The 25522-nt window shown below is 42.8% G+C and overlaps 1 protein-coding gene across 4 annotated transcripts in view; it reads right to left on the reverse strand.

Annotated features, from left to right (window-relative positions):
• The window catches only part of LOC118542288 (heparan-alpha-glucosaminide N-acetyltransferase), an 86453-nt gene that overhangs the window by 21139 nt on the left and 39792 nt on the right, over positions 1-25522 (reverse strand). For 2 of the 4 annotated variants that reach the window (XM_078069547.1, XM_078069550.1), the window contains exons 3-5: positions 7096-7211; positions 1060-1196; positions 494-615 (exon numbers count right to left, since the gene is read on the reverse strand). In XM_078069547.1, the coding sequence (XP_077925673.1) occupies positions 494-615; positions 1060-1196; positions 7096-7211 (375 nt within the window). Of the gene's footprint in view, positions 1-493; positions 616-1059; positions 1197-7095; positions 7212-25106; positions 25333-25522 lie in introns of those variants that run through there. The other 2 variants (XM_078069549.1, XM_078069548.1) reach the window with 2 other exon arrangements.

A 25522-nucleotide genomic window follows, 5' to 3' on the forward strand; every position in this document is an offset into this window, starting at 1 on the left:
GTTTCTATTGCATTAACTTTTTTTGGCTTATTTATGCTTCATAATTAAACTAAATAACATCTATGAGAATATGTTGATCATACAATTTTCTTATATATCACATAATTTTCTTGGTATACACCAATGACACAATCATTATAAATATACCATAACTAAATGGGGCACCTGAGTGGCTCAGTCGTTAAGCGTCTGCCTTTGGCTCGGGTCGTGATCCCAGGGTCCTGGGACCGAGCCCCGCATCAGGCTCCCTGCTCCGCGGGAAGCCTGCTTCTCCCTTTCCCACTCCCCCTGCTTGTGTTCCCTCTCTCACTATGTCTCTCTCTGTCAAATAAATAAATAAAATCTTTAAAAAAAAAATATATATATATATACCATAACTAAATAAGATAGATAATCCAGGTTTTAAAGTACAGAGAGTGTTGCAAACAGTACTCAAAAACTAAAACCTTTAAAACACAAATTTTAAAAAAATCAACAAAGAGCATATACGTACGAAGGTTACTGTCAATTGGATTCTTGTTGACAACGATGTCACAAGCAATTTCATTGACTCCATTATGGGTGTGCTTTACCAAGAGTGAATAGTTTCCAAATTCTCCAAATTTGTATTCCAGCCTATAAAGACATGGTAAAATTAAGAAAAATGGCTAGATTAGGACATAAGGAGTTGGATTACAGTAATGTCATCAAGGCAGAGTGACAGGCATTCCTGAGGACAGACTGGGAAAGATATAAAAAAATGGGTTTTGCTTTTTTTGTTGTTTGTTTTTTTAAGATTTTATTTATTTATTTGACAGAGAGAGACACAGCCAGAGAGGGAACACAAGCAGGGGGAGTGGGAGAGGGAGAAGCAGGCTTCCTGCTGAGCAGGGAGCCCGATGCAGGGCTCGATCCCAGGACCCTGGGATCATGACCTGAGCCGAAGGCAGACGCTTAACCACTGAGCCACCCAGGTGCCCCTAAAAAAATGTTTTGAAGGAAGGAAAAGCTAAAAATCAAATAGGGAACAACCAGACAGAAACTGCAGGCGTCAGTAGTCACATCAAAGCAGGTACAAACCTACAAACTTCTTTCTCTTCCAAGGTGTCATTAAGCTGCAGGAGAGATCCATGCTGGGTGCTCACCACCCCCGCGGCAATGCTAGGCTTCCCGGCTCTCCCACTCCAGGAAACATTTACCAGAACCTGAAACAAGCACTGTACAACAGAAACACAAGCAACTGTCAGAGGTGTCTGAAAGGCCGCTGCTTGTTGGTGCACATGAGTATCCCCCTGAACTCCTGAGATGACTTTTCCTTCATCCTTATAAAAAAACTTAAATTCCAATAACTTAGGTAAAATTTGCCTATATCACTATATGTAAATTTTTCACATAATGAACAAATACAGCATATACTGTCTTGCATTCCATCATTTTACATATTACATACAAGTAAATTTCCATGATTTCTTCAAAAGCTTCCCTGTGAACAGTACTTATTAATGCCACTGGGATTTATTATCTTATCTAATGGGGAGGCTCAGACTGACAGATTTTCTTTTTCTTTTTTAAGATTTTATTTATTTATTTGAATTTTTAATGGTTGCATTACAATCCATTAAATACTAAAATTGTGAGTATTTAGGCTGCTTTCAAAGCTTTTTTGGTTTATCTTTTTGTGTATCATTTATATAAATTATGTTTGTAAAGACATCGTATATATAATTATATATATAAATTATAAATTATATTATATATAACACATATAATTATATATAATTTATATAAATTATCTTGTTTTCAAAGATCTACACGATGTTCTTATTCCTTTAAATTCTTTCCCTAAAATACACTTCCAAAAATGAGGTTACTGGATAAAAAATAATCATTTTATTGGGGCACCTGGGTGGTATAGCCTGTTAAGCGTCCAACTCTTGGTTTCAGCTCAGATCGTGATCTCAGGGTCATGGGATCAAGCCCCGTGTTGGGCTCTGCACTCAGTGCAGTCCGCTTGGGTTTCTCTCTCCCTCTCCCTCTAAGCTCTCCCTCAAATAAATAAATAAATCTTTTTTAAAAAATCATTTTAATGGTTCTTGTTATATGTGGCCGAAGAGTACTCAGTAAGAAAAATTACAGTACATTTGTTTCTCATTAGACTTACCAGGATTTAAAAATCATTCCTCTTTTTGTTCACACACTAAATATTTATGATATCACAGTGTTAAGATTACATTTTAAATTATCAGATTAAATAATTCAATATTTTTTTGTTATTTTATGTCTTATGGTGTGAACCATCTCTTAGATACAAAATCCCCTTGAACATAATCTTAGAAATATGTCTTCACATATTGCAATATTAAACTTTTAACTATCTCAAATATTTCCCCATTCTAGTGCTTTCCTTTTCATCAAGTAGGCTCAGTTGGTTAAGTATCTGACTCTTAATCTCAGCTCAGGTCTTGATCTCAGGGTCGTAAATTCAAGCCCCACACTGGGCTCCACACTGGGCATGGAGCCTACTTAAAAAAAAAAAAACAAAACAAAATCATCTCTTGACTCCTTTTAATTTTTCTATCATTTTCACAGGCAGGAAGTGACAGAGGCAGGATTCAAGGCACTCTGCTCTTAACCAGTCCATTCTACCACTTTCTGGACTGGTTCAGTTTACCAGTTTAATCCTTAAACCCTAATGAGCTTGACCTATCACAGTCTGATGATAGTGAATGCTTATTTCTTACCACAGTTTTGTTCTGTAATTTCTACCATCAGTTTTTTTTAAAGATTTATTTATTTTAAAGATTTATTTATTTATTTTAGAGATAGAGAGCACGGGGAGGGACAGAGGGAAAGGAGTGAGAGAATCCACAAGCAGACTCCCCAGCTGAGCAGGGAGCCAGATGTGGGGCTCAATCCCAGGACCGTGAAATCATGACCTGAGCCAAAATCAAGAGTCAGGGTGGCTCAGCTGCTTATTTATTATTTTAGAGAGAGACAGAGAGCATGAGCAAGAGGGGCAGAGGAAGAGGGAGAGAGAATCTCAAGCAAACTCCACGCTGAGTGCAGAGCCTGATGCAGGGCTCTATCTCACTACCCTGAGACAGTGACCTGAGCCAAAACCAAGAGTCTCTTGCTTAATGGTCTGCACCACCCAGACGCCCCCTACCATTACTTTCTATGTATTGTAGGGGCCCATCTTAATTCTGAACCTTTTCATTTGGTGTGCTTCTGTTTTAGTATTAACATTTCATTTATTATTTATGCAAATGCTAATGCCTGACTGGCCCCCTTTATTCCCCACATATACCTCATGAAAGAACAGTATGTCTTTTCGTTTTCAATGTTTTCTTTTTAAGTACAATAGTCTCATATTTTAGTATTTAATATGTTATTAGTCAATGTAGTTATGTATAAATTTCCTTTTTCCAAAATTTGAAATTATTCACAATATTTTAATACAAATGAGTCTTATTTTTATGCAAGTTAATCCATTTGTATTTGTTGCAATTTGATGCTCACCCTGAATTCCTTCCTCTACTTTTATTGTCTTCTTTGGTCATTTATATATTTTCCATAATGTATATTCTTTTTTAATAATATTTTGAAGATACAGTAATATTAATAATTATGTTTATCATACTTAGAGCAGGTCTACTTAAAAAAAATGAAATGGCCTTGTTTATTCTAATTTATGTCTGAAAATAATTAACAGTCAAAAGTAACAGATCACCTTCACAGCAATGAAAGCCCAGGATTCCTGTCTCCCACTCCCTGCTTCTCCCTTCTTCTTGCCACCTCCAGATCCCCTAAGGAATACTGTTCAGAAGGCTAAACAGCAATTTTTTTTTCTTTTTTCTTTTCTCATTTACATCTTACTTTTATTTAGTCAGTTATAATGATTACTCAGAGTTAACATTACAATACTAACCTTCCTCCAATTTTGGCTCTCTTTTCAAAAGCACTTGCTGACATATTATAGGTATCTTTAGCTGTCTTGAAGTTATGAAATCGACACATTTTTTCAATGTTTATGTGTTTTTCACGTGTATGTACCTTAAGTGTTTCTACTTTAAGGAAAGAGAGATAAAGAGGAAAGGGAATTCTCAATTTAACCAGATAACTGATTTCCTTCACCTGTAAGTCCACCGTTCTCAGATATTTATTCAGTTTACAGAACACAAATTATTATAATTTGCATTCCTTTGAATGTCTGTCTCTATATCTGCTTAAAGATTTTTAAATTATCATTAATGTTCAGAATTATTAAAAGGTTATGTCTCGATAGCATTTTCTGGTTGTTTAACCTTTACAGGCTCGTAAGTGTCTTTCCAGTTTCCAGGCTAAGGTCTTTTCTGCAATTGTGGGACATTTTCTACAACTACGTTTAAGTGCAAACTCTATCACTCCTTTACTCATTTTCCTAAAACATAATTATCTCCGTGCTCTTTTATTTTTTTGGTAAAGATTTATTTATTTATTTATTTATTTGAGAGAGGGAGAAAGAGCAAACATGCACGCAGTGGGGAGGGGCAGAGGGAAAGAATCTCAAGCAGACTCCCCGCTGAGCATGAAGCCCTATACGGGCCGATCTCACAACCCCGAGATTATGACCTGAGCCAAAATCAAGAGTCCGACGCTTAACCAACTGAGCCATTCAGGCACCCACATGCTCTTTTAAATAAATTAGTAATATTTTTCCTGAACTAGTCTCATGTAGCTAATTCTTCTGTTTTTTGATTCTCTGTCACCAGCATCACTGTTTTGTACCAATGATTTTACTTTTTTTTTTTTTTTGAAGGGAGAATGGACCTGAGTTTTTTTTTTTTAATTTTTTTATTGTTATGTTAATCCCCATACATTACATCATTAGTTTTAGATATAGTGTTCCATGATTCATTGTTTGTGCATAACACCCAGTGCTCCATGCAGAACGTGCCCTCCTCAATACCCATCACCAGGCTAACCCATCCTCCCAACCCCCTCCCCTCTAGAACCCTCAGTTTGTTTTTCAGAGTCCATTGTCTCTCATGGTTCTTCTCCCCCTCTGATTTCCCCCCCACTTCATTCTTCCCCTCCTGCTACATTCTTCTGATTTTACTTTTTTTTATTCTAAGGATGCTTTACTTGACCTATGGCTAATACCCTGGCAATGCACTCTTTTTTTCCCTCAACTTGTTTTTCCATAAATTTTAGGCCATTATTGTCTTTTTAGAAGACATTTTGCTCATTCTCTGAATTACCTGCAGCTTTGAAATTCAGTAATGTTGATTTTTTTTTCAGGTTTCTTTTTAAGTCCTTCTCATAGGCTGATATATCTTTTCTTTGTCTTTGCTATTTTTTTAACATTATAGATTTTCTTGGCTTCGTGTTACTTTATAGAGCTCTCAATGGGCTTAATGAAATAGAGGAGGGATCACGTATTGCTTCATCACCTCTTCAGTTGGTACCCATACTGGGGATTCTTTTGTTTGCTTTTTAAAGCTATTTACAGTAAACAGGTCCCTATACAGACAGTCCCTGACTGATAGGGATTCGACTTACGGTTTTTCAACTTTATGACCATATGAAAGCGATATGCATTCAGTAGAAATGTACTTGGAATTCTGAATTTTCATCTTTTCCTGCGCTAGATATATGCAGCAGGACCCTCTTTCATGATGGTGGATGGTAGTGGCAAGCCAAAGCTCCCAGCCAGCCATGCAATCATGAGGGTTAACAACTGATATGCCATAGGCTAGTGTAAGTATTCTGAGAGCATTTAAGGTAGGCTAGATTAAGCTATGATGTTCAGTAGGTCAGGTGTTTTAAATGCATTTTCATCTTACAGTATTTTCAATTTACAGTGGGATGCAACCCATTGAGGGAAACTCTATACATTAAAATTGCTCCCGTGGGGAAGCCTGGGTGGCTCAGTTGGTTGGGCATCTGACTCTTGATTTAGGCTCAGGTCATGATCTCAGGGTTGTGAGATCAAGCCCCGCCTCTGGCTCCATACTGGGTGTGGAGCCTGCTTAAGATTCTCTGCCCCTCCCCCCCATTAAAAAAAATTACGTAAATAAAAATTTAAAAATAAATAAATTAAATAAAAATTCCTCCTCTGAAAGCAGTACATTCAAATGCTCAATTTGGAAATAAAGAATATTTTATTTTACATAGAGTAGCCTTGTACTTAAAAAGCAACAAGGTCTAGGAGTTGTACCTTCAGATAAAATAAATCCTTTATCAATAAGCAAGCAAAGGAGAAAAAAAAAAGAGATGCAAAAACCAGAAACAGACTCTTAACTATAGAGAACAAACTGATGGTTACCAGAGGGCAGATGAGTGGGGGGATGGGGGAAATAGGCAATGGGGATTAAGAGTACACTTCATGAGCACTGACTAATGTATAGAATTGTTGAATCGGGGGCGCCTGGGTGGCTCACAGTTAAGCAGCTGCCTTCGGCTCAAGTCATGATCCTGGGGTCCTGGGATCGAGCCCCACATCGGGCTCCCTGCTCAGCGGAGAGCCTGCTTCTCCCTCTCCCTCTGCCTGCCACTCTGCCTACTTGTGCTCTCTCTATCTCTCTGTCAAATAAATAGATGGAATCTTTAAAAAAAAAAAAGAATTGTTGAATCACTACATTGTACACCTGAAACTAATATTAACACTGTATGTTAACTGTATTGGAATTAAAATTTAAAACTTAATAAAAATAAATACATCCTTTATCATCAGGAGGGCAGATCCCTGGAATAAGTGCCATACCTCAACCTGAGCCTGCCGGCTGTCCTCACTACCTTTGCCCTTGGAGAATACCCAGGTGACTCACTCCTTCTTTCTCTGGTCCAGCAATGGGGTTATGCATCAGGCAGAGGAGTGAAATAAAACATTGCTTTCACTCATCACCAAGAACTAAGTTTTTAAAAGATGGGGAGGGGAAAAGGTAAGAGACTGATGTTGCTCACTGCTAGGTATTCTCCCTGATTATCTGTCTTCTGATTCTTTCTACAGCCTATTTGTTTCCTTACCTATAAAACTGAAGTGAACATGTGAAGGGCTTCAGGTATGAGAGCATTAAGGATCATTTCAAACAGCCCCAAAGCAAACAAAATTGTGAGCATGAACATGATACCTACGTGATAACAGCATTCGGAATTCCAGAAGACAGTCAGGTTTGTTCCACGTAGTTCATTGTGGATGAGCAGCAAAGCCTGGTCCATCTTCAGGTCTACATGCTTTTTTTTATCTAAGTCTGGTAAGAATTAGAAAAAAAAAGTTTTTAAAAAACAGACAAAGCATCTGGAAGACATGTTAGAGACAAAGAGCACCTGTGTGAACAATGGTCTCACAGGGGTGCTTCTCAAAGGCCTGCACTCAGGGGCTCTGCGGTCTCTCGTCCCTTACCACACGACTGCACAGCCATGCACACATGTGCGCATGCACACACACACACACATGTGCCCTTTTGCACACATGCCTCTACTACAGACAAGGATTCAGTTAACACCATTCACACCCTGTGTGTAAATGGACCATTTGGGAGTTTATGTTCATCACATGCTAAAGTGTGAGGGGCACTGAATTTACTAGTTTCACATATCTTCTATTTGACAATATGCCAGTCTCATGAGCTGGTATTTTCTCCATTTTGCAGATGAAGAAATTAAGACTCAAAAGGATTTGATCATTGCGCACGGCCAGAGTTCTGTGAAATCACTGTGTGAACCCAGTTTGTGTGGGTCCAAAGCCCGAACTTCCCTGGACCATGTTACTCCACTCTGAGTGCGGCTCAGGAGATGCCAGGATGCCCGGTCAGCAGGGCTCTACAGGGATTTGCACACCCTTTAAAGTTGAGAAGCTCTGTCTTATATCACTTGGGTTTGACTTCTGAATCTCCTTCTGGTTTCCACAGCAGATTTCAAGTAAGAAGAGAGGATGAGCTTCAGTCTGAAGGGAGAAAGACCTGCTGCTTTGTATTCCCTAGGCTTAGAGCTCACCACTTTACTAGATGCTCTTTGGATGACCTAAAAACCACGACCGTGAACATTCTAAATTTCACCTGTCGACCTGGTAGGCAAACAAAGAGAACTACTATTGGGTAAAGTGAAAGCAAAATGTTTCATTTAGACCAACATCCCCATTTATACTATTATATGAAAGAGAAATTAATTTGCCCTCTAGCTTCTAGGCCAGAAAAGAGAGAGAGAGAGGGGAAAGAGAAACTATTTAATAACACAATGAGACAGGTAATAATCTAGGCTCTTTTTTTTAAGAGGGAGAAGCAGATTCCCCACTGAGCAGGGAGCCCGATGCGGGGCTCAATCCCAGGATGCTGGGATCATGACCTGAGCCGAAGGCAGACGTTTAACCAACTCAGCCACCTAGGCACCCCTAATCTAGCCTCTTTTATTTTGTAATATGAAAGCTTCCTTCAGGGCTCCCTGGAAACTCATGTGAACAGTTAATTGGTTAATTCAGGAAATTCTTCACTGTGGCCAGTCTAAATCCCTCATTTTATTTTATTTAAAGATTTTATTTATTCATTTGAAATACAGAGAGAGAGCATGAGCAGGGAGAGAGGTGGAGGGAGAGGGAGAAGCAGGCTCTCCACTGAGCCAGGAGCCCGATGTGGGGCTCGATCCCAGGACCTTGGGAACATGACCCGAGCCGAAGGCAGACACTTAACCGACTGAGCCACCCAGGTGCCTCTAAATCCCTCATTTTAAAGTTTACCTGAATTTACCCTTATTTAGCTCTCTGTAAAGACAAAACCCACAATATATAATTCTCTTTTTTTTAATTTATTTATTTATCTGAGAGAGAGAGAGAGCATGAATGGAAGGGGCAGAGGGAAAGAATCTCAAGCAGACCCTACACTGAGCAGGGAGCCAGAGGAGGGGCTCAATCTCTGAGATCATGGCCTGAGCGAAAACCAAGAGTCGGACACTTAACCAACTGCACCACCCAGGCACCCCAACAATATATAACTCTTAATAATCTATTGAAAATCTTTTCCCTCTCTAGACTATATAAAGTTATACCCATCACTTTTTCTGTTGTTACTCTTCTGAAGAGCTTCTTCTAGTAGAAGCAGTGTTTGGGACCAGAGATAAAACATGGCGGGTTAAGTGTCTGGACTCCAAGTTACAACAACGTGAATTTGAATTCCACCCTGTCTCAGTTTCCTCACCAATAAATTAAGAGTCTAGAGGTTCTGCACTCAATTTCTATTGTGGGGCGAAGGTTCCCACATCACCAGCTGGGCATCCTACAATTCAACTCAGTTCTGACACTCTCCACGTGGAGACAGTGTAAGATCCCACAGACAGGGGCTCAGTCCCACAAGAGTCCCACAAGTCCGCCACCACCTTCAGAAGCCAGTCACCAGTGCAGGTTACCACCCGTGCTTCTGACCAACCAGTTAGAGACTGGAGGTTCCCACAACCCCCTCCTCAGTTTCGATTAATTTGCTAGAGCGGCTCAGAGAACTCAGAGAAACATTTTACTAGTAGACTACTGGTATATTATAAAATGATAAAGCTCAGGAACAGCCAGATGGAAGAGATGCATAAGGCAAGATAAGGGGAAAGGGCGCAGAGCTGCCATGTCCTCTCCCAGGCCACTACTCTCCCCAGATCTCCAATTGTTCACCAACCCAGAAGCTCTCTGAACCCCATCCTTTGAGTTTTTATGGAGGCTTCATTACATGGGCAACTGATTAAATCATTGGTCATTAGTGCCTGATTCAACCTCCAGTCCCTCCCTCCTCCCCAGAAGCTGGCTGTGGGACTGAGCTCCAACCCTGTAATCACAGGGTCGGTTCTCCTGGCGACCAGCCCCATCCTTAGGTGCCTTGCAAAGATCACCTCATAAACATAACAAAGACACCTTGGCCGCTCTCCTCACTGAGGAAATTCCAAGGGGTTTAGCAGTCCTGTGCAAGAAACGGGGATGAAGACCAAATATATATTTCTTCATATAAATCACAGTATCTCAAATTCTAATAGTGTGTACTTCATAGGACTGTTGGGAAGGCTACGGTTGATAATATACGTAATGTGGTTGGCGCAGAATCTGAAACGAAGCAACGGTTCAACATAATTATAACGTCCAGGCCACATCCAACCAACGCAGAGCTTCACTGGGGTTAGGGATACGTGGTTAAATATTTTCCACCATTGTTTCTGCTTTTTTCATGTAACTTCATTTCCAATTCCTTCCCATTGTAAGAAGTGATGCTATATACATCTAAAATTAACATGTTCTCCTTTTGACATAGTTCCTTAACTTCCAGGAGTGCAATTTTATAGGCTTTTAAATAGCTTTTGCTATGCATTGCCAAGTTCCTCTCCAATTGAGCTCTGCTGATTTACGATGACACCTGTGGTGACTTGTGCTCCCAGGTGATACAAATTACACACCTGAATGTGCACCAGGCCCCAACAGCCCCGTGAAATAGCTCCTGATGTCTCCATTTTCTGGATGAGGAATCTGAGGCCTGGAGAGGTCAAACAACTTGCCTCAAGTCACCCACCACCCACCAGGACTTAACGCTGCGGCCAGTCTGACCAGCACCTGACCTCTGTGACCAGTCTCCTGAGGGTAAACCCCAGAAGCTGGGCCAGTGATTTTTAGCCTTTTAATTTTTTTCCTCACTTTTGAGCCTGACGTATAGAAAATATAATTTCCTTACTGTTTTAGGTTAGAAATAATGATTGGCAAGCTTGAAAATGTTTTCCAAATGTTTACCATCAGTACTTTCCTTTCATGTGAATTGTTGGAATGTTCATTTATTTAACCACTTAACCCCCATTAAAAAGGAGACAGTAGGCCCAGAATGGAGTCACGTATGCTAAACCCCACCCAGACCTAAGACCTACCCTAACCGCTTCTTCAGCTTTGGCCAGCAATGGGGTCTTCAACCAGGCAATATGGAACTTCCTGTCAACATCAGGAGGTAATCTGCTGAAAGACCCTTTCTGTTCCCCCCCTAGGAAGTCACCTTGCTTAAAACAATGCAGTTTGGGGGAATAGTTTCCTTTTTCCTCTCCTTCTCTGCCTTTAAAAACCTTTCCTTTTCTGCTGCTCAATGAAGTTCCTTTCTACACTATTTGCTAGATGGGAAGCTGCCCCATTCATGAGTTGTTGAATAAAGCCAATTTGATCTTTAAACGTACTCAGTTGTCTTTTTGTTATTTAACAGATTTGGTGGCAGCGGTGGGATTGAAGGAGACTTCCGATGACTCCAGGGAAAATGAGAAACATGGGCATGGTACCCCACAAACACTCTGAGTTCACGGTCTCGCTCACCATGTCTGAGTGCCATGGGTAAGTTCTCTCTTGGTTCTGTGCTCTGCTCTCTGTATCAAGCCCTCGAACTAACTGCCTCTTCAGTCCATAATTCCAGGCTTTTTAAGTGGAAAACCCCAGCCCCTAATCTCATCCCAAGGTCAATGTGGGAAATGTTGGAAGCAGTGCGCAGTTCTGCACCATGGGGAGCCCTCAGTCTGCAACCCCCATCTGCTGGGGTCTGCTGGTTCAACCCTTTCCCCAGCCCAAGGCTCCACAGGGACTGCTGAGTGCACACAGGGCCTTCTACTGGCCATTCCACAGAAACTTCCAAACCCGGAATCTCGGTTCTGTTCTCAGATTCCACACTGGGAAGTGCCAGCGTTTTAGTCTGCCGTTCTCCACTGGGAATCCTTCCCCAGATTCCATGTCTGTCGGGAGCAGGTGCAGTTCTCATTTGTTTGGAATCAGTCTACAGGCCCCATTCTTTGAGGTTTGCTGGCTCAACACTTTCCCCTGCCCCCAGTTCTTTGGTTATGGCTGATGTCCACAGGTTCAGTTCCCCAGATACTACTACTGGTTGCTGCGAATGTGCACATGATGGAAAGGTTAACTGCTCATGGGAATTGGGGAGGCCAAAAAAGCCACAAAAATTGGTAAGCACGAGTCAAGCATTTAAAAGCTGTTAAGAGTGCTCACCACTTAGCCCAAAGACACCTGAGTAAGGATGAGCTAGTCACAGAACCATTAGGGTTGACACTAGGTCACCTGCCAACCTCAAGAAAAATTCTGTATGATGAGGTGTAACATGAAACACCACACAACCCCAACCCCACAGCATATCCCTCTTAGGTACTAATCTGGCTCTGAGAAACTCAAAGGCCAAGCTAAAAAATAAATAATAATAAAGATAGGATCCTTAATTTCTGAAGAGTGAACTGTGCCACCATCTGGCACACTTGCTTATTTTATGTCTAAGAACTGTTAGTCCCAAAAGCTATAAATATCTACAAAAATGGCAAAATCGTACTAACGACAAGCTAGAATTACAGTGGCCATTTTGAGTAATGTTCCAATTATATCAGCTCATTTAAGAAGTGCAGTTAAAAGTAAGGATTCCCAAATTAAACAAACAGAATGTGATACATAATTTTAATTGGTATGCAGAAGCCTCCAAAAGGTTTCAAAATGGCAAAAGAGCTCCACTAAAATATTTATTGTAAAAGACTAATGAAAAATTAAAAACAAAAGAGGTACCTAAAACAAAAGGCTATAGGGGCGCCTGGGTGGCTCAGTTGGTTAAGCGACCGCCTTCGGCTCAGGTCATGATCCTGGAGTCCCGGGATCGAGTCCCGCATCGGGCTCCCTGCTCAGCGGGGAGTCTGCTTCTCCCTCTGACCCTCCCCCTTCTCATGCTCTCTCTCTCTATCTCATTCTCTCTCTCAAATAAATAAACAAAAAAAAAATCTTTAAAAAAAATAAATAAATAAAACAAAAGGCTATAGAACTGAGGCAATCCCTTGCTGCTTCCCCATCCTCCTTTATCTGAGTGCTCATTCTAGTTATCCTCTCTCTGAAGTAACTTTACATGACCATGAACAAAGTCAACCAAGTCTATGATCTTACAGGCATCCCCATATGTACCTTCAAAGGAGGGGCCACCGTATGAGCTCCTCTCAGAGTTGACAAGACTCAGGGATTTCCTGATAAACTGCTACATTATTCCCTTAAACAGCCAAGGGAAAACTAAAATTAAAAAACAAAACAAGAGGGGTGTCTGGGTGGCTCAGCTAGTTGAGCACTTGCCTTCAGCTCAGGTCATGACTCCAGGGTCCTGGGATGGACCCCACTCAGGTGTGGAGGCTGCTTAAGATTCTCTCTCTTCCTCTCCCACTGCTTCACCCCCACACTTGTGCGCACACACACACTCTCTCTCTCTCCCTCAAAAAAAAGGAAAAAAAAAAAAAAAAAGACAAGACAAAACAGAAAACCTTCCCAAATTCCAGTAAATTTCAGAGCTACAAACTCTCTGCTTTAAATCCCGTTCACAGCCTATAGATGGGATCCCGGAAAAACGGATGGAAGCTGGCTAAGTCCTTCTCTAAGCTAAATGTGGGAAAGAGAAGCATTCCCACATAGGTGGATGGATAGGTCAGTCCTTCCACATCCAGACTATAACCTGAATCTTTGAGGAATTAAAAGCAACTGTCCTTATCTTAAAAATCTTTACAAAACTAGAAATGCACATGGAGAGGCAATTCAAAGTTAACCTATTCCTTTCACTGATCTCCAAGCCTCCCCTTGTTTATCTCAAAAGGCTTGTAAATTATTGTCCTTAGAAAACCAAAGTTCTTCTTGGAGGAACTTGCATTCTTTCCCTGTGACTCTGAGATGAAAATATCAAAAGTACAAACTCAGTGAGGTAATTCTTATCAGAAGTATAATGAAAGGAGTAAAAGTCATTTGAAATTTAGATAAATGAAAAATCATGTATCTTCTCCACAAATATTAGTAGAAAAAACTTTAGTCATCTGAGCCAATAACCTTAACTTATTCCATCTGCCAGAAAAAAGTTAGGAACCAACTGTTCTTTTGTAAACTAGTGAGTTCTGCATTATTCTGTCTCATGGTAAAAATTGTAAAATAAAAATTACCAGGTTTCTGCTTATATGTTAATGTCTGTCTGTCTGTCTATCTATCTATCTATCTATCAATCTATCTATCTGTGTGTATGTGTAGATGGGTGGCATTTTCTACCTCTGGAAAATTGCTAAATTGCTAAAATTAATTTGTAAAGAGGTCTATTTAATTGGCTTATAAATTAAGTATTTCTAAATCTCAGAAATCTAATAGAAACTAACTCAAATGCTTTTTCAGGTTCATATGATCTAGGAAGACATTCGGTATTAAAGATAGTTTATGTTTGTTGGTTTAATTAAAATAGATATGTCTTTAGAGTTTTCAACATTAAATATGACACTTTTACCCTAGCCAGGTTTACTCATCAAATACGTTCATATTATCTGTTACTACATTTGTCAACAAGAGACAGTGGCTATCTAATGTCCTATCTGAGTTATGATGTTTTGTGGGTATTCTAACCATAATTGTTAAGAACAAGTAAATTGAATAGATATAAGTAGGTAAAAAGTTTTTATGTGAACTTTTTAAGTAGTTTCCCCAAATCTTTTTGGTAACCCTGAAACCTTAAAGTTTTGCTAAATTAAGTTGAATTCACTGAATATCCAGATCATTTCCAAATAAGATAAAATGCTGGAACATTAATTATTGAATATAGGCTTGACCACTTTTTGCTTCCTTTTACAGAAGAACTGAAGATATTTGAGTCTATTAGTAAACATGCTTCATGCCACCCTGAGAAATTTTCTACGAAAAAAGCACATGTTTCTAGAAGTCATGACATTTATAAGTCTGCCTGAAAGAGGACTTCAGCTCCCTCCATTTTGACCTCAAACTTTCTGTTGGGTTCTTCTTTCCAGCTTGTCTCTTGGCTCAGGGGGAAGACCCTGACAGCAAATCATCCTCTGCAACATCCCCCTCAAGCAATAAGGACTGCCCAGAGCCAGCAAGATACCACCCTTGATTGACTCTAAGACAGTGGCCGACCAGAACTTCACTGCCCAGCTGCAAGCACCCACTGACCTTTGCCCCATATTTTCCTTCTATAAACCTGGAAGTATTTTCGGCACTTTGGAGACAGTCTTTTTTTTTTTTTTTTTTTTTTAAGATTTTATTTATTTGACAGTGAGAGAAAGAGCACAAGTAGCCAGAGCTGCAGGCAGAGGGAGAGGGCGAAGCAGGCTCCCTGCTGAGCACGGAGCCCGATGCGGGGCTCAATCCCAGGGTCCTGGGATCATGACCTGAGCCAAAGGCAAGACACCCAACCAGTTGAGCCACTCAGGCGCCCCATGGAGACAGTCTTTGAGACACTAGTCTGCTATCGTCCCGGTGTTGGTCTCACTGAAATAAATCCCTTTCTTGTTTCAACACCACTCCTCTCTCTGCCTGTGGATTCTGTCGACAGCGAGTGGCAGAACCTGGTCTGGGACCCCCAGGGCCAGGTGCTCTTGCACCCCCTGCCCTGGTTATATGCCAACTCAGAATGCTAATGTAAAAGATAGTTCATGATGATTTACTTCTTAGTTAAAATTCCTAAAGAACTCTAATTAATATGCAGGATTAAAGCTACAAGAAATAATAAGGGAAATACCTCCATATGCAAGAAAAGTAGGATGTGTGCTTTCACGAAAAGAAGGTATGAGGAATGGAAATGTATTTTTGTTGAAGGAAAAAAAAGGAATCCTATCCTAAAATCAGGGTGGTTTTTTAAAGAGGGAATACATAGGACAAAATCTGATGATAGAAAAGAAAGTTGTAGAAGATTTGTGGAAAAGGAATCTTTGAAAAGGAATTTTAATGTGTAATCAGTCTGGCTAAGATTAAAATGAATCTATTTAAAAATGAGGGGTTTTTTTAAAATTCAATTAACCAATATATAGTACATCATTAGTTTCAGATGTAGTGAGGTGTTTTGTTTTTTTTTATTTTTAAAGTAATCTCTACGCCAACTTGGGGCTCCGACTCATGACCCCAAGATCAGAGTCACATGCTCCACCGACTAAGCCAGCCAGGCGTCCCTAAAAATGAGTTTAAATATCAAAAGTACACTGGTGCAATATTAGAATTTGGTTTTTCTCTCCATTAAAAGGGCAAAGTTCTTTTAGGTTACTGGTCTGCTCTTAATAAATTATAACCAAAAGTTTTCTTCATCTTTAATGTAATCTGCCTAGAAAACAAAAATTCTGTTTTGTGGGGCACCTGGGTGGCTGAGTTGGTTAAGCATCTGCCTTCAGCTCAGGTCATGATCCCAGGGTCCTGGGATCGAGCCCCTCGTCGGGCTCCCTGCTCAGTGGGGAGCCTGCTTCTCCCTCTCCCTTTGCCTGCCTCTCTGCCTACTTGTGTTCTGTCAGAAAAATAAATAAAATCTTAAAAAAAAAAACTTTAAAAAAAATTGTTTTGTTTTTATCAGGTCTCTAGTTAGAAAAAAAAAACAGTCTTTTCAATATTAAGATAGCTACAGCTTTGTGCAACTATTTGACTTTCTGTATTTGCCTATGAAGTCTTTGTTACTTGGTGAAATGGAAAACTAAGCATTGTTTCACAGTGATCTATGATCCTATTTAATGAAGTACCCAAACCTTTTGATACCTTAACAAACTTCCCCAAAATCAAATTTTTTAAATGAAGTCTTTTTGACCTTGAACTAGCTTTGGGTTTTCCAGACGGTCCCTTGGAATATCTCAAAGGATTTGTTCTCTTTATAAAAGGGAAGATGTTTAACTAAATAGGCTTATCTGGTATGTTAAATTGCATGGGAAGCATTGTCAAACAAATGATGCTAAACCTTCTTTGATTATATTTGCAGGGATATATGTTATTAATAAAAGCGTTCCAGAAACTGTATGAAATTCCTGAAGATTGAATAGGTATTGATATAATGTTAACACTTGTAATTCTAGTTATTTTATGAAAATGTACTCACAAAAATAACCAAATTTCCTTGTCAATTCCATTGTAATGAACTTTTATCAGATCTTTATCAACAGGCATTTTTAAGTCTTTTGCCATTTACAGAGTTACTGTTTTACTCAGATGCTTTTACAAAAGCTTCCTACAAATGTGTTTCATCTGCAGAGAAATTCATGGAAAAGAATCTGACAAGTACTCTAGAATATGGGTTTCTGATCACTTTCAGATCATGCAACTGAACTGGGTAAAAATTTCCAGAACGATGGGGCGCCTCGGTGGCTCAGTTACGCATTGGACTCTTGGTTTCAGCCCACTTCAGGTCATGACCTCATGGGCCATGGGACTGAGCCCCTCCTTGGGCTCCTCACACAGGGGGAGTCCGCTTGAGAATCCCTCCCTCTGCCCCTCCCCCAACTCGCACATACATGCACTCTTTCTCTCTCTCTCTCTAAAATAAGTAAATCTTTTAAACAAAAGGGCAGCGCCTGGGTGGCTAAGTCGGTTGAACATCTGACTCTTGGTTTCAGCTCAAGTCATGATCTCAGGGTCATGAGACTGAGCCCCACATCAGGCTCCGTGCTCAGCGGGGACTCGGCTTGGAACTCTCTCCCTCTCCCTCTGCCCCTCCCCCTACTCACTCACACACTCACTCTCTAAAATAAATAAATCTTAAAAAAAAAAAAAATGAATTTCCAGAACAAGTGGGAAAACAGTATTCAAGTAGGACAAGATTTAATAACATGGAACTAAATGAGCCAAGGAGGATGATTATTAATCTTTAGGACTTCTAGTTTAAAATGCTGCTGGTTCGGGCGCCTGGGTGGCTCAGTTGGTTAAGCGACTGCCTTTGGCTCAGGTCATGATCCCAGAATCCTGGGATCGAGTCCCACATTGGGCTCCCGGCTCAGCAGGGAGCCTTCTTCTCCCTCTGACCCTCTCCCCTCTCATGCTGTTTCTCTCTTTCTCTCTCAAATAAATAAATAAAATCTTTAAAAACAAAAAACAAATATATTTGAAAAAAATAAAATAAAATAAAATGCTGCTGGTTCTCTAACATTTTGCTTTTCCAGATTTTTTTTTTTTTAAGATTTTATTTATTTATTTGACAGAGAGAGACACAGTGAGAGAGGGAACACAAGCAGGGGGAGTGGGAGAGGGAGAAGCAGGCCTCCCGCCAAGCAGGGAGCCCGATGGGGGGCTCGATGCCAGGACCCTGAGATCATGACCTGAGCCGAAAGCAGACGCTTAACGACTGAGCCACCCAGGTGCTCCTGCTTTTCCAGATTTTAAGAAACCTTTTTCTCTTTTCTCTTAAGGTATCAACAAATTGATAAGATATACCTTTGTGAACAAAGATGAAACATTTACTTTTTCTCCCTACCTAATTCCTCCAGAATTGGAAAGCTCTTGGGTATTCTTTTCATAGGCATATAGTTATTTACAGAGATTCAGTGAGTCTGATCCTTGTAACCAGACACCACTGGAAACCTTGGCTATACTACTAAAGCTTTGACCAGCATGTCATATTTGAGAGAGAGATGCACAGACTCAGATATGACCAAACAGCTTTAAAGAACTAAGGCTTAAGTGAAATGTTGGGACCCGGGAGCAAACAGTCAAGAAAGAATTCCTGAGACATCTTCAGTGCAAAAAGAATGGTTTTATTAAAGCATGGGAACAGGACCCATGGGCAGAAAAAGCTACAATGGGTAGTGAGGAGTGACTGATTATATCCTTTCAAGTTGGGAGTTGGTTAGGGAATAGCCTAAGTCCCTAAGGAATTTGGAAGCAAGGCTTCCAGGACCTTGATGGGCTAGCTGTTGTCAGGATAAGGTCATTTACTACTGTCTAGTAAAACCTTAGTCATGAGACTCTTCAGATGGATTATCAGTGGGCCATATGTTTAGAGGATGATTGCTAACATATATCTTGGGGGGGCAGGTAGAGCTAAAGTAAGTTTCTAAGGGATTATGTTAAAGACTTATAGGATCCTGGAGGTTGGGCTAATGTCAAACTAAGGTTGCCTTTTGCCTCTAGCAAAGTATTAACATTGAGGCAGTTGAGTTCCTGGAGGAAGGTCACTCTGCCTGTCCCAAGTACTTGTCAACGGGCTATAAGTTAATAGGGAAGTTTAATTTTTTTCCTATATTTCTTTTGCCTTTGTTCTCTACATCAAGGTTGACTTTGCAGAGCCAATAAAGCCTCTTGGAAAAATTGACCTAACACCTTGCTTACAAGGTTCCAGCAAAGTAGCATTAAAAAGAGCTTATATTGGGGCACCTGAGTGGCTCAGTCAGTTTAGCAGGTGACTCTTGATCTCAGCTCAGGTCTTGATCTCAGGGTCGTGAGTTCAAGCCCCATAGTGGGCTCCACACTGGGTGTGAAGCCTACTTAAAATTTAAAAATAAAAAATTTTTATTTTGGGACGCCTGGGTGGCTCAGTCGTTAAGCGGCTGCCTTCAGCTCAGGTCATGATCCCAGGGTCCTGGGATCGAGTCCCACATCGGGCTCCCTCCTCGAGGGGAAGCCTGCTTCTCCCTCTCCCACTCCTGCTGCTTGTGTTCCTGCTCTCGCTATCTCTGTCTCTGTCAAATAAATAAATAAAACCTTTAAAAAAAAAAAATTTTTTTTTAAAAAAGAGCTTATATGGTCCAAAAATAAATATTTTTTTTTAAAGAGAGATGGGGTGTCTGGGTGGTGCAGTCAGTTGAGCATCTGATTCCTGGTTCCACCTTGGGTTGTGATCTCAGGGTCATGGGATCGGGCCCCGTGCTGGGCTCCACACTCAGCGTGGGGTCTCCTTGGGACTCTCTCTGCCCCTCTTCCCTTTCTCGCTCTTATAAATAAATAAATCTTTAAAAAAATTTAAAAATAAAAGAGGAGAGGGCAACTGGCTGGCTGAGTTGGTAAAGCATGTGGACTCTTGATTTTGGGGTCATGAGTTCAAGCCCCACATTGGGCGTAGAGCTTACTTAAAAATAAATGTTTTTTTAAAAAGTGAAAAAAAACTATAACTAGCTTTTAAAAAGAAAGAGCTTATATGGTCAATCACTATTCTTGGTGCACTTAAGAAAATAATCAGGCAAAGTTTAATGCAAGCAAATTAGTTTTGCTATTAAAATGAGGTTAATTAGGGCACCTGGGTGGCTCAGTAGGTTAAGCGACTGCCTTAGGCTCAGGTCATGATCCCAGGGTCCTGGGATCGAGTCCCACATCGGGCTCCCTGCTCTGCGGGGAGCCTGCTTCTCCCTCTCCCACTCCCCCTGCTTGTGTTCCCTCTCTCACTGTCTCTCTCTCTGTCAAATAAATAAATGAAATCTTTAAAAAAATAAAAAAATAAAAAATAAAATGAGGTTAATTATAGAGAGAAGAAATGTTTACCCCTTCGTCTGTATTAGATTCTAATCCTGTTAACTGTCTTTGAGGTTCTGTTATAAATTGGACTGGATCCTGAATTATTCTAGTTTCCTCAAAAATTTGGCTCTGACTCTCCAAACTAATGTTTCCAATTTTCTCCCAGCCTTCTGATTTGAAATCACCAAGAACAAAGACTGCCCTTGAATCTCCTTGGAAGGGACTCCAGGTCCTCCTCACCACCCAGATGGCAGCCAGACTTCAGGGACTTAAGCCCTGGAAACGCATCTCACTGCTGAGGAAGGCTCCACCTGACATGTGGTCCTACACAAGCACTGGGGACTCCAAATTAAATTGAACAGGAAGAGAAGGAGGGAACATCAAAGTAGAGTGCTTCCTCCCAAGGTGCCAGATCAAGAATTCATACTTTTTTTAAAAAAAGATTTTGTTTATTTATTTGACAGAGACAGACACAGCAAGAGAGGGAACACAAGCAGGGGGAGTGGGAGAGGGAGAAGCAGGCTTCCTGTGGATCAGGGAGTCCAATGCGGGGCTTGATCCCAGGACCCTGGTATCATGACCTGAGCCGAAGGCAGACACTTAATGACTGAGCCACCCAGGCGCCCCTGTTTTGTTTTAATCTTCGTGAGATTCATAGGCCACAATTTCAAGGTTTACAGTCTTTAAGTTGGTCATTCTCTTCATTCCTTTCCGATGCTCTTGTATTAAGGAAATCACTTGCATGGTGGTTAGTGGCTGCAAACATGTACTGAGACCTTCTGAGAGAATATCACACACCAGGGAGACGACTATGATTATTACAAGCAGCATAATCCCAAGGTCTGGAGTGCATTTCAGAGCTACTTGGGTCCCCAAGACCCAAACCAATCAAAATCAAAATCAACAAAGCCAAAGAAAGACCCTGTTGAAGGAGTCACCTCTGTAAGCCGGGTGGCTTGCTCAGTGATCTTATGTCCGAGTTTCAACTTCCCCAGAAGTATTAATTCAGATGCAGCAGGTTGGTTTGGCCATAGTTCAAGTATCTCTTTTTTTGGCAAAATATAACCAAGAGCTACCCTATTATTAAGAACAACTTTGGACAGAGAGCCTAAGGATCTTTATTGGGCAGCTATTGTCTTAGTAATGGATTTTGCAATATCTTTAAGAGTTAAGGAGGGGCCCACAGTTAGACAGACTAAGAAGCATTCATAATGATAACCACCACAGACAAAGACAGACTCGTTTGGGGCACAAATTACTCCCTGCTGTGGTGGCACGGTTAATGGATTCATTCACAGGGATTGTTTGTATTTGCTGTTCAAGCCAAAGGGCCAGCTAGGTTTCCTCTTAGCCTAAAAGAAAAAGTTGTTCTGAATTCCACAAGCTACCCACCTTAGCAGTGGCCTGGGAGACACAGATGATGGCGTTATCTTTCAGGCCAGTGCCAGAGTATGGGACAGAAAAGGAGGAAGAAAGAGTTTCATGTTTAGAGTATGACGTCTTAGGGCGCCTGGGTGGCTCAGTCGTTAAGCATCTGCCTTCGGCTCAGGTCATGATCCCAGGGTCCTGGGATCAAGGCCCGTGTCATTGGGCTCCCCGCTCCATGGGGAGCCTGCTTCTCCCTATCCCTCTGCCACTCCCCCTGCTTGTGCTCTCTGTCAAATAAATAAATAATCTAAAAAAAAAAGCAAAAACAAAAAAACAAAACAAATCAAAAAACAAGGTGACCTCTGGATACCACACAAAGGATCAACAAAATTTCATGTAAAGCTCCAAGAACTACAGAGCTGAGAGCGGTGTTAGAGCCTTATACTTTGATCACACCTCTCAGTTAAGCTGAGAGTCTGATCAAGAGGTAGAAATTGTTAAAAAGGAGACAAATGGCCCCAAATGGAATCACTTATGCTACACCCCACCAAGACTTAATACCTACCCTAACTGCACCTTCACCTCTCAGAAAAGCGACCTTTAAGCAGCCAACAGAACTTCCTGGTCAGCACCAGAAGGTAATCCACTGATGGACCCCTTCCATTACCCCTAGGAGAGCATCCTGGCCTAAAATGCATTCTTTGCTAATAATTTCCTTTTTTCCTCTCCCTCTCTGCCTTTTAAAACCTTTCCTTCTCTGCAGCTTGAGGGAGCTCCTTTCTATTTGCTAGATGGGATACTGGCCGATTCATGAATTATTGAATAAAGCCAATTTGATCTTTACATTTACCCAGATGAGTTTTTGTTCTTTAACACCCCTTCCATCTTGAGGCTCTTCTTAGGATTTGTATCATTTCTTTACATAGCACAGATGTTAAATCCTTTGTCATACCTGTCACAGATACATGTCATGTCATGTTTTCAAATAGTTTTTTAGTTCCCCTTGTTCAGTTTTGATAGTTTTCATTTTCAAATTTATAGCCACTATTTATTGACCTTTTCCTCTGTAATTGTTTTACATATCATCATCCCTTCATAGTTGGAATAAGTAATGCTTTTATTCATATTCCTGAGTCTTTAGTAGTGGTTTGAGTAAAGTTCTTGATTTATGCTTCAACTTCCATACGAATTTCAGACTTTAACAAGTCTTTTTTTTTTTTTTTAGTATTTTATTTATTTATTTGACACAGAAAGACACAGCGAGAGAGGGAACACAAGCAGGGGGAGTGGGAGAGGAAGAAGCAGGCGTCCCGCTGAGCAGGGAGCCCGATGCGGGGCTCGATCCCAGGACCCTGGGATCGTGACCTGAGCCAAAAGCAGACACTTAACGACTGAGCCACCCAGGCGCCCCTTTAACAGGTCTTAATAATCATCATAAGGATGCAACTCCCAAGCCATCCACTATGACATCTAAATAGAACTTGATGCTCAGTTTCAAGAAAAAGCTGCCAATTTCTGATACTGATGACCTTAGAAATACCAGGGCAACACTCAAGGAGCATTATATTCAAAACAATGATTCTCTCCTCCTCTCCTGTCTACAATGTCCTGATGAGGACATAAACCAGATAAAGTCACCTTTCAATAAAGCCCGAGTAACTGTGCTGTTTGTATATTAGACTTTTATTTTGTTTCCAAATATTTAATTTCTGGTTCTAGCTCTCTGCTCATGAGTACCTTTGTGGGACAAATTTTTAAAGACATTGTCTATTTATTATTATTTTTTCTAAGTAAACTTGGGTCCTCAAATCAAACGAAAATGGAGTTCTTAGCAGGAAGTTGTCCAGCCCAAACCTGAACTCCAAGCAGCACTAAAAGCCTACCTGTCCTCTCAGCACAGCTTCATGAAGGTTCTGGAGTAGATCACTTAAGAATATTAATATGTTATCTCTCACTCCACAGAATTACTACTTACAAACCACCTTTTTCTAAAATAAATACCGCTATTAATTGGTGTTAAAGTACAAAGAAAAAGCACTGCACGAGATCTGTCCCTGACAACTTATGATTGGCCTGATTACGTAACCTCTTAGGGTCCGTTTCCTCCAATACAAAAGGGGAGTAGGGGGGACAGAGTCAGGGGTGGGGAAGGCAGTAATACAAAATGTAATCAGCTAAGATGGTTTTTCAAAATTCATTTTGTCCTTGCCCTACAAGATTCTGGTTGGGAAGGAGGAGCATTCTGAACTACACGCACGGAGGCCAAAACCCCCCTATTCTGATACAGAAAAGGGGACTGGGGGGGTGGGGAAGAAAGGCAGGGGATAGGCAGACCTTTCCCCAAACCCTGACCAAACAGTGTTTGTTGCAGTTGACTGATCCCACAATCCCTGAACAAAGCATTCCCTGGAGAGAAGCGGGGGACTACCTCCTCCTGGGGCCCTGGAATCCCCGTTTCGGGGGCTCCAGGAGAGTATTTTTCACCATTTCCCCCGGGGTGTTGGGGGACCAGGCAAATGATGAAAACGCCAGAGGAGCTGAGGGCCGACACTCCCAGCCGCACAGTAGAATCACCCCCAGCAAAGATACCCCGCGCCGCCCCTCCCAGGCCAAGAACCGTGTGCCGTGGCTTCCCAGCAAACCGCACGGCGCCAGCAAACCCAGGCCTCAACTGTCCCTCGCATCACCTTAGCTGTAAAATGTGCCGAAGGGCGCTCGAGACTGGGCTTCGAGTTTCGACAACCAGCTCCTGCGATCAACACCCTCCCCGCGCCCCGCTAGCTGAGTTTTTATTCTACGTCGGACGTTTACTCGGGAGTTCCGTGCCGGCGCGGTGGGAGCCTATCCCCCGCGCAGCTGCGGGCCGGGGCTGCGGCGCTGCGTCCCCCGCAAGCACGGCGGCCCGGGAGGGCGGCGGCCCGCGCTCCAGCTTCCCAGCTTTCCCCCGCGCAGCACGCCACGCCTCAAGTCCTCTGTCCTCTTCGCGGAACGGACTTCGTTTGCGCAGAAGTCCCCGCAAACAGTAAGCTAGAGGAGGACTGGACGTCGGACACACCCCTCTCTTGGCCAGTCCGTCTCTTATTTAGCTTTGCATTGGGGGAGTAAGAGGTCTCCCCACCGAAGGCATTCTACTGTAAGACAGAAGTCGCCTGGAGACCTAGGTGCCCGGCTCGGGGCGTGCGGGCGGCCGGGGGGCGCGGGGCCGCCCCGCTCGGCGACCCTCCCGCGTTTCCCGTTGGGGGGGGCGCTTTTTGGACGTGGGGGTCGGGCCCCTCCACGGCACTAGTCCCCCGAGGCCGCGAGGCTAACCCGCGCGGTGTCTGCGCCAACACCGAGAGACTCCCGGCCCGGGGGCGCTCACTACAACGCAAAGGGAACAAAAACTAGTTCCGGAAACGGGCTTTTTTCCGAGCGCTCGCCTGCGGCATTGCCCCGGCCGGGAGGGGGCGGCGCGTCGCCCCGGGGGAGGGGACAGTCGCGCGGCCCGCAGCTGGCCGCGCCCCCCAGCGGAACCCGCGGCAGGAGCGGGGCGCAGCGGTGCGGTGTCCGCCGAGCCGCCCCGGCCGGAGCCGCGGCCCGCACTCACCTCGCGGCGGGGCGGTCTCGGCGTCGCGCTCCGGGGAGCCGCCGGGGGCCAGCAGCGCGGCGCTCAGCACCGACGCCGCCAGCAGCAGCGCGGCCAGCGCTCGGCCCGCGCCCCGCGCCCCGTTCATGCCGCCCGCCGCCGCCTCGGCCGCCGCTCCTCTGCCGCCACCGCCGCCGCGCTCCCGGGCCCTGCGCTTCTCCGCGGCGCACGGCCGCGCGCCCGTCATCGCCTCCCTCCCGGCCGCCGTCACCGCCGCCGCCTGACTCACCCGCGGGGGCGGGGGCAAAGCGGGAGCCGGGGGCGGGGCCGCCAGCGCGGGAGGGCTGGGGGGGGGGTGCGGGGGGCTGCCCGGCGTCGGACCCGTCCGGCCGCTAGCTCCGCGCGCTGGGGGACGCGGGCACCGTGAGGAGCCGGAT

This window comes from Halichoerus grypus, chromosome 3, assembly GCF_964656455.1.
Source record: "Halichoerus grypus chromosome 3, mHalGry1.hap1.1, whole genome shotgun sequence".
NCBI classification, from domain to species: domain Eukaryota; kingdom Metazoa; phylum Chordata; class Mammalia; order Carnivora; family Phocidae; genus Halichoerus; species Halichoerus grypus.